Raw genomic sequence first — 12667 nt, forward strand, 5'->3', positions numbered from 1 at the left:
TCAGAATCCTGCCCAGGACGTAACATCTGCAGATGTTATAAACCAGCAGCCTTTCAAAACACATTCTGTATAAATAAGCTTCAGAAACTCATTTGGCATCATCAATAAATTACCTCTTTTTCATATAAATTACAGGAAGCTTTGCATACAAATAGTGGAAATAAATAGGGAAATTGAACCACAGAATAAAGATACCCTGTGGCTGATTGCTGGTCCTGAATATTTATCATCAGCTGGAAATCTGGCCTTTCCAAAAATTTGCACACATTAACATTTTAGAAAAGTGATTACCCCAATTATAAGTATTACTATTGATGCTTATCGGTATACTTGCTTGTTTGGGACTGCTCATTAAAAGGAGATGAATATCAACATTAAGGGACTATTTGGTGCCTTCATCTACATACTCTAATAAGCCCTAGTTTCACAGAAAATTGTTATTGCCCTTCTACAAGGTAATAGAATGTTTGCATAGCCAAACGTAAAGATGTTTGGCGAATCTAATCTCTGTCAAGCTATTTATCAGACTAATAATTAATATCTATATTCATGCTTAAAATTTAAGAGTCACCTTTGTAACACATACCTCTAGCTAATATGAATGACTCACTGATGTACATAGCTACGCACAGAGGACACCACTATTTTGCATCAGTAGTTTTTAAAAGTTTGAAAAGGACATGGGTGCCACTATGTAAATGAGAGTGTGCAAAATGTTCCCCAGTGATCAAATCTCAGTTAACAACTTCCTGGTATCCTAGCAGGAATTCCATGGCTTAATTTCCAAATCCTCTTCCAAATGATATAGAACTGGAGGGCTGTGTCACACTTTACTTTTATTTAGGCTACAATCCTAATCCAATTTACCTGGAGGTATGCCCCACTTAATTCAGTAGGGTTTACCTCTGAGTAGACATGATTAGGATGGTGCTGTAATTTACCAAGTGAAAACATAGTGATAACCCTTTTGGCATAAAACACAATATATTACTGATGCAGCAGGAAATGATGTCATTCTCCATGAAAGAGAACCAGCAAGAATAATTAACATCCCAACTGTGCTTTCAAGTATTTAGTGATCCCTGTTCATGTTGTAACATTTATACTTATTTTTTATTCTTTTTAAATATATTGTAAGCAGTCTTGCACAATACTATGTGCCCTCCTGCTGATGGGGGGGGGGGGAACCCCTGACTTTAGCAATCTGGCATGGGGGCTGAATGTATACCAGGAAAGCCAAATAAATTTAGGATGCAAGTTATTAAGCATACTGTCTGCAAGTTAAAATAAAAATAATAATGATCACACCTTTATTGATAACTTCCCTTGTCTGGCAGTGGCGTAGCGTGGGTTGTCAGCACCCGGGGCAAGGCAAGTAATTTGCGCCCCCTAACCCATGGATTTGTGCCCCCTAACCCGTGGATTTGCGCCCTCTAACCCTAACCCCCAGATGTTGCGCCCGGTGCGGCCAGCCCCCCCTGCACCCCCCACGCTACACCACTGTTGTCTGGTTAAACAAACTCGGCCCTCCAGATGTTTTGGGACTACAGTTCCCATCATCCCTGACCACTGGTCCTGTTAGCTAGGGATGATGGGAGTTATAGTCCCAAAACATCTGGAGGGCCCAGTTTGGGGATGCCTGGTCTATATAAGCCATTGGGGTTAACAATACCCCGCAATGGAAACTACAATGGCATGTGAAGTCTAACTGACCCTGCTGTTATTTTTCAACATAAAAATCACTATCAACATGCATAATTATGAAACAGCAAATCTCAAAGACTTTGCAACAACTGTACACCCTGCCAGAGCAGCCTGTGTGCTGTACACAACATTCCATGACTGAAAGGGTAGGACAGACAAAACCATTACATGAAGCATGCAGTTGCTACGATTCTGTCATTATATCAGCTACAGAGATCACACACACATGAGCACATATTGACAAATGTATAGAATAAAAGCATAAAACAACCTTTTATCCACGCCATTAAACTGGACATTATTACAGTAACATAAAAAATACCAGGGGAAAGGCAACAGTGAAGACAGTTCTGGAATTTATGTTGGGGGGGGGGAATGTTGCTATGAGTTTAGAGGGTGGGCTCTATGCCTGAGTCCCATTCTAATTCCTAGATCCATGCTAGCTTCCTGGTGAGGTAATGGCTCTCCAAGTATGGGCCATGAAGGTAACAAAGGAAGAGGCTCTGTGCCAGACAACCAATGGATGCCTCCCTTCCCTCAACTGCCTGGCAGTTAGAAAGACAAAGGCCAGAGTTGAGTTGTGTGTGAAGCTAGAAGCAAGGATGAAGGCCTTGCCTGATTTCTGCTGGAATCCAAGGCTGTGGGGGTTAATGCTGTGAGCACCTCCATCAAATATGATAGTGTGTGTGTGTAAATAAACCATATATCATAAAGACACCATAGTCTCCACTGACCCTCATTCCAAAGAAAACCTGGAACCCCTGGAATTTTGCACCGCTTTGGGTGGCGTGCAACAATGTGATGATATGAATGATATCTAGCAAACACAAACAAGAAGCACAATGCCAATCAAAATAATAATAAAATTAAAACTTACTTTTGTACTCGAGGTGAAAACCAGCAGCTGCCACGCTAATATCAGAGTGGAAGTGCAAGTAAAGTTGATTGGAGGTGCTGTTCAACAATGCTGGTACTGTAGTACCTGCCAGAAATATGGGACAGGTTATGAACACTGTCATTTATCACAAGATCTATGCAACACAGGAACTTTTAAAGAAGCAGAACATATAAAGAAGAAGAAAACATATAGGGTGAGGTTCAACGTCACAATATTATACTGTAAATCGGGTCCTCTTCACAAAGGGCATGTGCTGCGGTGAGATCATCAGAACTGACCTCACTGTTGTGTGAGTGGGAGCAGTTGGATAGCCACAACAACCCGATTGGTGGTCCCTTGGTTGTTGGGCTAATCTGGCCAATGGATATGTTGTGTAATAACCGAGGGATCTTTATATATTTCTGCATGTTGCGTTGAGCTTCCTCTTTTCGCTTCGTGCACTGGATCATCCGCCCACCCTTCCCTATATTTAGAGTCTTGCTGTGACCTTGCTATGCCTTCGTGGGTCGTCTGCTTTTGGGGCAGGGGCCCAGTAGGAATTTTCCCATTTGGCTGATGCCACTTGGGTTTTGATTGCTGCGTAGCAAATCATCACAATTTTGTAAGCTTTGGCGGTTAGGCATTGGTTAAAATGGTGGTGTGGAGGGGAGGTCAGAGAACCAATGCGCAACAGGTATTCCATTAAAGGAATCCAGGGACTCCCCATGCTTTTGTTGACCCCTTTTGGGGGGTAGGACCTCGCAAGAGTCCCTGGGAGCATTTTGGGTGAGCTTGAGCCATGTGCCTGTACCAATGCTCCCCCATGGTATTTACCGGCACTGATGGTATGGTGGGGCCCAGTCGTCAGTACTGCGTCCTGCTGAGGTCAGGAGCAGCATAGTCGAACCAATGCCTAAACAAACCACTCACTATCTGTAATCAATAAAGTTGTGGCCAAAATTATGCCAATAACCCAAAAGTATATTCCGTGTCATGTGTACAATTATTTATTTGGGTAGCTCCTGGGGATTTTCACACACAAATGTTCCATCTGTGCAAGCATATAAGCTCGCAAAATGTAATAATGGCTGGAGAATTGACCTGCAACTTTCAGGCAAGTGTGAACTTTGAAGGAAAACTGCATTTCAACTGGCATATTGTTTTTCGGGAGTGAGAAGAAGAAGAAGAAGAAGAAGAAGAAGAAGAAGAAGAAGAAGAAGAGGAAGAGGAGGAATGGGGGAGGAGTAGTAGGAGGAGGAGGTGGAGGTGGAGGAGGAGTTTGGATTTGATATCCTGCTTTATCACTACCCGAAGGATTCTCAAAGCGGCTGACATTCTCCTTTCCCTTCCTCCCCCACAAAAACACTCTGTGAGGTGAGTGGAGCTGAGAGACTTCAGAGAAGTGTGACTAGCCCAACAGCCCACCCAGCAGCTGCATGTGGAGGAGCGGAGACACGAACCTGGTTCACCAGATTACAAGTGTACCACTCCTAACCACTACACCACACCATAAATTAGGAGGTCCACATAAAAATACGAACCTATCCAAATTTCTTCACCATCCCTATGGTTTGGCCATTATAAGACCGCAATGTAGACCTCTACATACCTGAAAAACTCCCAAGCCTTGGTGCTGTCAAGTCACCACCGTCATAGATTTCAAGAGAGTCCCAGTTATGCTCAGTGGCAAAGCTTATGACCTGGATCTGTGAAAGAATCACCACCGGGTGTTCATTAAACAGTATAGTTACATATCTTTTCAGAAGTTCTGACATCAAAGACCAAAAAAAAAAAAAAAAAAAAAAAGCAGCAATGAGATTGACAGCAAAACATAGCTGCATAAGCTAAACACACATTTTGACCTCACAATATTGTGCACTTTTGTAATTACGAAATGACATCAAAGAGCAGCAACTGATCATGGAATAACAAGGCATTCATTGCTGAAGTGTCACGTTTCCAAAAAATGACAGACCAATCTTCAGTGGGGTCTAGAAGGAATGGGAGTGGCAAATCTACTGCTGAGACCTAAGACCTGGTGGCTTCTGCTGGCAAATGGTGAAAATAGTTATTTATTGCATTTGCTATGCCAGTTCCAGGCAGGCATAGCTGAAGGGCCTGGGGCATCGTCCAGGCTTTGGATATGATGTTACCAAAGCTTTCACCTCACCCTCGAAGTGCTCCATTTCAGTGCTTCCTGCTTACTCTTGCCAGCAGGAGAACCACTAGTGATAGTTTCCCACCCATCTAGGTAGGGTTTCCTCCTTTCATTGGCAGTGCTCTTCTCTGCTTGCAGAGGCCAGCAGAGAGGCACAGAAGTGCCATCCTATGTGCCCAGTCATCAACGTGGAAGGGTTAGGATAGTGCTCTCTATCAGAGCAGAGCTGCATTGCAGCAGATGCACAGGATTACGTGTACCAGACTTCAGATGGTGGATAAAATATATGGATGTTACCCAATTTAGAAGCCCTGCACCTATAAATCTAGATGTTAAAATATGAGCTAGTCTAGAAGCCTCATCCCTTTCCTGCTACTTTTGTAAGCATGAGGATATTTTCAATGTGAAGGAATATTCAAACATAGAACCTCCCACAGTGCATAAAAAGGCACATTACAAAACTGAATAGCTTGGATTCAAGTGAGCGGCAGATGACAGATGATTACAAAGGAAGAAAGGCATTTAAAGAAAGAAAATGAGGAAGACTAAAAAAAATGGCAAGATATACGGAAGCAGCAGTACAGGTAGGTATTATCAATATCCCAAGGAAGTCATCTTTGCAAGGCAGAATTATACACAACCACTCCACTCCAGACCCCTGCCAGTGCAGATACAGAATTCTTTGGGGGTAGTTCATTCATTGCAATGGAAGTGAAAAGGCTGCACATACAAAGGAATGTGCTAATAGATGTGGAATTTTCCCAATTGATCAAGGCAGCCTGTGGGGGCAGCGAAATTTGTATTTAGAAAAGGAGTTATTTTGGTTAAAGGGAGAAAACCTAATGAAAATAAAGACTGTGATTTTGATGTCTTTGTTTTGTTTTGTTTTGTTTTTGCAGGACAAGAGGTTGGATTTAGTTGTGGAAGAACCTGTTGCAGAACTCAAATCAGTCACAAACTTCACCGCCGGTTTTTACACTAAGTAGCAGTTGTCATAACACTGAAATGTCTGCAAAGACATGATGAATGCTTGCAATCAATGGATCTATAAATACTAGGGGTGTACATGGGCCTCAAGGTTTGCCTTGCATCTTTATCTGAACATTTTAAAAAAAATCTTATCTGTATCTGAGATGTTCCCCAAAAAACATTTTGTGGGGAGATGTCCCTAAAAAGCTCATCAGCTTCGCTCCCCCCAAAAAAGAAGAAAAGGAGATTTTCATTTTGGGAAATATGGCAACACTACTTTTGGAGTAGATTAACTGCAGACAAATGAGTCCAGGCATAAGTAGAATGGATTCACTTTTCTCTATATTTTTCTATGTGTGAAAGGGGTGGGTTTGTCTCTTGCTGTTTCTGATTTTAAACAAATTAAGAGCTGGCTGAGTGGTATTTATTCTTGTTTGTACATTTTTAAAACCTTTCCAGAGTTTGTTTGTATCCTCTGAGATAGACTTTATGCTTCCAATATAAGTTTTACAGGTCTCCAAGAGGCTTTACAATATGAGGCTGTCCAGAACATTGCCAGTGAAGTTCTGAACAGCTCTGGGGTTTTTATGACTTCGAGGGTTTAAAAAATAAAAATAAAATCCTGTACTTCTGGGTTTTAACAACAACAAAAACCCAGTCCAGAGCTCTTTGGTGCTCTACTGACAACATGTGGGACAACCTCACTTCTTGCAAAGCCAACTTCCCTAGAGAAACAGAGATATACAAAAACCTGGAGTTATTCTGAATAGAAAAATGAATTAAAAACAGAACATGCTTAATTTTGATTTTAATTCAATTTTCTCTTTCTTTCTTTCTTTCTTTCTTTCTTTCGTGTTGTTCAAGTGTATGTCCCGTCTTAAATAAGTAATAATAAAAAAACAGAACAATACAAGACTTTTGGGAGGCCCTGATCTGACTTAAGGGTGAGGGGATATTGGCACTTCCATCTGCCTCGTTTTTTGGCCTCCACACATAGCTGGTATCCACTTCTAATCAGTACCCTACAGCTGAATTTTATTTCCATCATATTTATTGTGTTAAATTAACCGAATGCACTTGCATGCCATCGTTAGTTGTTTCTCTAGCTGTCAGCAGATGGTGATATTGCTTTATTTAACTATGTATAAAATAATGCTTTGATAAAAGGAACAAAGAATCATGGAATCACAGAACTGTAAAGTTGGAAGAGACCCCGATGGTCATCTAGCCCAATGCCCTGCAACATCAATCCTGATTCTGCAACTGGTTCTTTTAAGCATAATAAGTGGGGTAGACAGGAGTGGTTTTAGCTTTGGCCATGGGCTTTGGCCATGTGGGGTGAAATGAGAGGGTGTGTTACTTGACCAGGCCAGACTTACCATTAGACAAAGTGAAAAAGATGCTACACTCAGGCAGCGGGGGCTGAGGTGAGGCAGCAGTGGCATTCCTCTTAAGCTTCCTACCTATTCCCTTCTACTGGAGATCAGAGACTTGCATGCTACACAGCCTATCATGCGCTCTTTGAAGCAGCCAGCCATCCCCAGGCACAGTGGAGGATGTTATTCCATCGCCAGTGTTGAAAGTCAGCCTCTGCTCATGGAATTAACTGGTGGCATCTTGCCCTTTGCCATGGACAGCAAAATTTCTTGGACTGGCTCTGAGCCAAAGATACTCTGAAACTCTGGGAACATAGAGATCTATAAACTTGTCCAGACTTGAGATATCTACATCATAGACTTATTGGTTTTATGCTGCCTCATAAAGCTTTCATGATGCTGTTTGTGCTGCTACACTTGTGTGATTTGTTTTCCTTTACATTTTGGTATTGATTGTTTTTAACTGTAATTTACTATTTTACACCACTCTGGGAAAATAATTGATTGGATGGCATATACATGCCATAAATAAATAAATACATGTAAGCAAGCTGGTGTTTTCTTTAGATTTGGCTAGGGTTTGGGAAGAGGAGTGATCAACAATCAATTCATTTCTACTATTATGAAGTAGTTCATATTCCACTGTGGGCAAAATATGGACTTGCCTGAATACCTGATCCCTCAGTCACTATGATTTTCCATACACAATTCAAGCTGTTACCATAAGGTTCAGGATAGCCTGGAGACAATATAGTACCCCTCCGTTCAGTGAAATTTCGACTGCATGGCACTGAAAATTGAATTAGAGATATCAACAAAGGTAAAGTCATGCTCAGGGAACAGCAAAGTAACACTAACAATAGAAATAAGACCTCGTTTCAACCAAAGTAAGACACATTTTCACATTCAAAGGAAGTATCTATAAATATATGTATGCATAGAAATATGAACATTCAATTAAATTTTCTCTAATAGTGACCATGGCTGCCAAACCATGGAAATGATATTTTAAATTCAGGTGACTTTATGCCAGAATTTCTTCCTTTTTCTTATTCCAGTCCAATTTCCCCACAAAATTCATTGTGAGACTGGAGTAGGAAAAAGCGCCACAGAGGAAGGGGAAGGTTGTAGAGAATGGGGCAGGAAAACAGCCACAGAGTCTTCAGAGTAAGAGAGGTAGACAGACAAAAAGAAAGAGAGGAAAAATAAAACAAAACCCTTCTTTGAAGCTGGCAGAGAAATAGGTTCTGTGCCACAGAAGAGAGGTAGGTTTGAAGCTACCCTGCAGCTACCTGCTCCAGATCAGCCAAGACAGGACGGACTGTGGTTGCTTGCCCATGCAACATTAATATATTAATTTTAATTATATTTATATTGGATATGAAGCAGAGAGAGGATGAATGCTTCTTAACATCCAGATTAAAGAGAATTTCAATAAAAATAAAGATGAAACTCTGTGATGTTGGAATTAGTTATGTCCAAGGTGAAAAACAGAACTTTCTTCTGCCCCATGACAATATACTAGATGCTGAATGTACTCAGGTAAAATTATATTAGCTATTATGATTCAAATCACTATGGTCTTATTTTATTCTCTCTAAAGTCACACTGTCCCTGTCAGTATTATTAATAAGTGTAATGCACAAGTCTTGAGAGTAAAAAAAAAGGGGGGGGGACTTAATACATGCAAAAGAATTCAAAACAGTAAACACAATTCCATTAGCGAGTTTCACTGACAAAACACAGTGTTAAGTGCATTGTTTGGATCAATTTATTCTGGATCTTGTTATTCTAAAATATGACATTGTAACAGCAGACTTCTAACTGTATCAGTTATAAATCTGCTATAAAGGATGTTTCATGGGGGGGAAATCAATTAATTAACAGAAGGGTGATTTCTAGACATTGACATTATGCTCCATATTATACTTATGATTTTAGAGGCAGTCACACTGATAATAAATATTCAGCAAAACATGCATCAACCTTGTTAATCTAATAGGTTATTATGTGAAACACTATACTGCCTACCAACCAGCTGGTACTCAATTACTTTTGAAATGACAAATTGCTCTTTTAAATTGGACACGACCAGTATTAATCAATGGAGAGAGAATTTAAGTGTTAAATACTACTTGATGAAACAAGTAGTGTTCTTGAATTCTGATTTAGAAACGGATGACCTAAATATAATAATGCCTTACCCACACAGCTTGGCACTGTGTCGTTCCACTGAGCTAAAGCATTGGGCACAGACTGGCAGCGGATGGCTTTGGAACCTTGCAGAAGATAGCCAGGACTACATTCAAAGCGAACCACGGAACCGGCTGAGAATTCAGAGCCAATCCTCCTACCGTATCTCGGCTCTGGAACGGAGCTGCATTGTGTATCACTGGTTCGTGGAACAGCTGCACGGACAGGAGGAAAGAAGTGTAGTCTGAGAAACATCACTTAGAAACTGCAGATAATTTAGTTTGCACTAACAGAGGCTTCCCTAAAGAAACTGAAAGATGATTTGTTGGCTAAAAGCATCATTATACCGATCAGGTTGAATTCCTTGAGTCACTTTTGTTCCACAACAGTCACACCAAAATTCAGTCAAGCCACTCTTTAATTTTGTCAACTAAACTTTAAATAGATGAGTACGACAGACTAAGTCCACAAGAAACACGCCTTTTGGGTGGAATGTAGTGTGACTGATTTGATTTAGACTACTTTGGCGAAGAAATATTCTTCATTTCAGCTAAAAGCAGCTGTGGGTTGGGGGAAATAAACTGCTGGATAAGCAAATCGGTACTGAACTTCAGCTTTTATATGGCTGCATTCTATGTACAACACCATTTGCTGCTAAGTGACAAAGTATGGGTTTTTGGACTCCACACACTTCACAACTGGGCTCAGTCTACACGACTGCATTGATGGCATGCTTATGCTTCTTTTACAATATGCAGAGTAATAGGCCTTCTCCCATTCAGTTGCTTTTTATCAGTAGAAGCCCTGTAGAAGTCCCACACAAGTCCAAACTGGATGTACTGACGCACAACGTAAATTAATAATGCAGAGTCTTCTTCACTAAAAGAATAAAAGCTTCACTGAGTTAAAATTAAACTTGTTTGCAAATAACAGCATAATGAACAGAAGATTAAACTAGCTTCAGAGCATACTGAGTTTCCATTGAGAACAGGCTTCACAGATCACAGGCTCCACCTCACACAGACACACTACAGATACTGAGTCACAGACACTGAGTGAGACACCTAGTCTGCCTGCAAGCAGATACAATGAGTCATCCTCAAGATAAGTCACAGTGACTCAGCATGCTAAATGATTCCGCAGCTTTTCAGCATTTCACAACATTTCTAGACTCCTTTACTGCTTCTGCTCTCAAATACCTTTGTCACATGACATGCATCCCTTATTTTTCTTAATACCTGTCCATCAACATAGCAAATGGAGGCGATACTAAAGCTCATTCTCTTGGTCAAGTGTTGCTTATGCCCATTACGGCATAGGATAACATGTGGAATATCTAGGAAGTACTAGCAATGCCACAAAGCTCCAACCCTTGTGTTTCCATGTATATTTTAAAGAAGAAGCAACGATTATCATACTGCTTCTTAAAAAAGCACTGTAAAACATGTGACCCTCCAAATGGTGTTAGATTTCAAATCCCATGAACCCTAGCCATCATACAATGAAGAGAATTGTAGTCCAGCAACTACTGATCACAGATTTGCCTGATTTAAATGGGGAACCCATTGGGACACCTACAAAACTTCTTTGAATGATGACAGATACTTTTTTAAAAATACAAATACTAATACAAAGCAGTTTTCATTGTTTTATTGCTTGTTGTTTGTTGCCCTGGGCTCCTTTGGGGGGGTGGGAGGGCAGAATATAAATTTAATAAATACAGTGGTACCTTGGTGTGCAACCACTTTGGATTACAACCATTTTAGATTACAACCACGTCAAACCTGGAAGTGCGTGTCCCCCTTTTTTTAATTACAACACATTTATTTTTGGATTACAACACATTTTTTTGGGGGGGGAGGCCCCATTGGCGAAAGCATGCCTTGGGTTGCAACCTGCTTTGGTTTACAACCAGACGGATCTGGAACAGATTATGGTTGTAAACCAAGGTATCACTGTACAACAAATGAACAAGCAAACAAACAAACTGCATTTGTGCAAAGGCCCTGAAATGGTAGAATGTGAGTTCATTCTTGCTAGAGTAAACCATATAGGCTTTACAAGGGCTAATGTCTTGGGCCAGCACTGGATGTTTCAGAGAGCTATAGGAAATAAGCCAGCATGGCATAATTATGGAAATGAGAGCAAATGACTCCCTTTAAAACCCAATTGTACTGAAAATGTGAGGGTAGTTAACATTATAAAATGTCAACACTGTTTTTTGAGGATTTTTTTGTAGAGGTTCCGCTCATTCATGTAACAGCTAATCATCCTGCTTTTTGTGAAGTATGAAATATAAAGAAATGTGAGTCATCTCAAAAAGGAAGGCAGTTTATTGGAGACAAAAAGAAATATGTAGAGAAAATGGCATTAGTTTGTGGGGAGGGGGGGAGGAAGGGCCATCATATCAAAATCCAAAGCTTGAAATCTAATATTTCACTAGCTGTGAACAGAATATACAATTAGGCTAGCTATGGGCACCTCTCCCTCCTAATCCTCAGTCTAATTCTAAACTATAATGTTGACAAGTTAGTCTTCTTAGATGGTATCAGAGAGAAATTGCATTTTCTGTAGTAATTATTATTCATCTTTTAGTGCTATGAAACAAAATAGAAATCAGCCTAGTGGAAAAGCAAACATGTAATAGGGTCAATCTGGAATACTGGGTGATAAATAAAATGATTGACTTTGCAGGCCAGATTAGAGTGTTCATTCAGGAATGGGGATGCTGCTCTCAGAGGTATCTTAACATTAGCAGGCAGGCAGTCCTGGGAAATCTGTTCCTATATTTCACAAGAAGATTGAAAATCCCCAAATTGTGGTAGCATATTTATTAAATCTAATTAAATGCCACAAGCCGCATGGCCCTGGCTAAAGCTTTAGCAGCTAGGGATCCTAATGCATTCATCTTCCAAAAATGGAAACTTGACTAGCTGCAAGGTTCTCCAGAGATAAATAAAGCAGGCTTACTTACTTGATTCATTCCGAGATGCTGAGAATAGCATTTCCTATTCTCAAATGCCACTAGACAGAGTAATCCTATATCCTAATGCCAGTGATGAATAAACATAAACACTACCCCTCCCTCCCCAAACTAGCAAACAATACAACACTGCTGAACAATTTGTTACATGATAATGAAATGCTACCCACCCCCAATCTTTGAATCTGGAACTATATTTTTATAAGTAGCAGAAGACAAAAAAACACATATGGGTCAAATCCAATGACTTCCCCTCCTACAGTGACCCCTTTCAATAGCACAACTCTAGTGGAGGTGCCTTCATTTATACAGAAAAACATTGGATGCTGTCCAAAGTATTCAAAATCATGATTGCTACAATCCCATACACCTTATTTGGGGGCAGGTCTTGTAGGATGGAATTCAGT

The 12667-nt window shown here is 40.4% G+C and overlaps 1 protein-coding gene across 2 annotated transcripts in view; it reads right to left on the bottom strand.

Moving 5' to 3' along the window:
- The window catches only part of CSMD1 (CUB and Sushi multiple domains 1), a 355527-nt gene that overhangs the window by 118075 nt on the left and 224785 nt on the right, over window positions 1-12667 (bottom strand). For both annotated transcript variants that reach the window (XM_081905886.1, XM_081905887.1), the window contains exons 29-32: window positions 9289-9492; window positions 7750-7874; window positions 4191-4287; window positions 2582-2686 (exon numbers count right to left, since the gene is read on the bottom strand). In XM_081905886.1, the coding sequence (XP_081762012.1) occupies window positions 2582-2686; window positions 4191-4287; window positions 7750-7874; window positions 9289-9492 (531 nt within the window). The remainder of the gene's footprint in view (window positions 1-2581; window positions 2687-4190; window positions 4288-7749; window positions 7875-9288; window positions 9493-12667) is intronic.

Source organism: Podarcis melisellensis, assembly GCF_964234715.1.
Source record: "Podarcis melisellensis genome assembly, chromosome: 3".
Lineage (NCBI taxonomy): Eukaryota > Metazoa > Chordata > Lepidosauria > Squamata > Lacertidae > Podarcis > Podarcis melisellensis.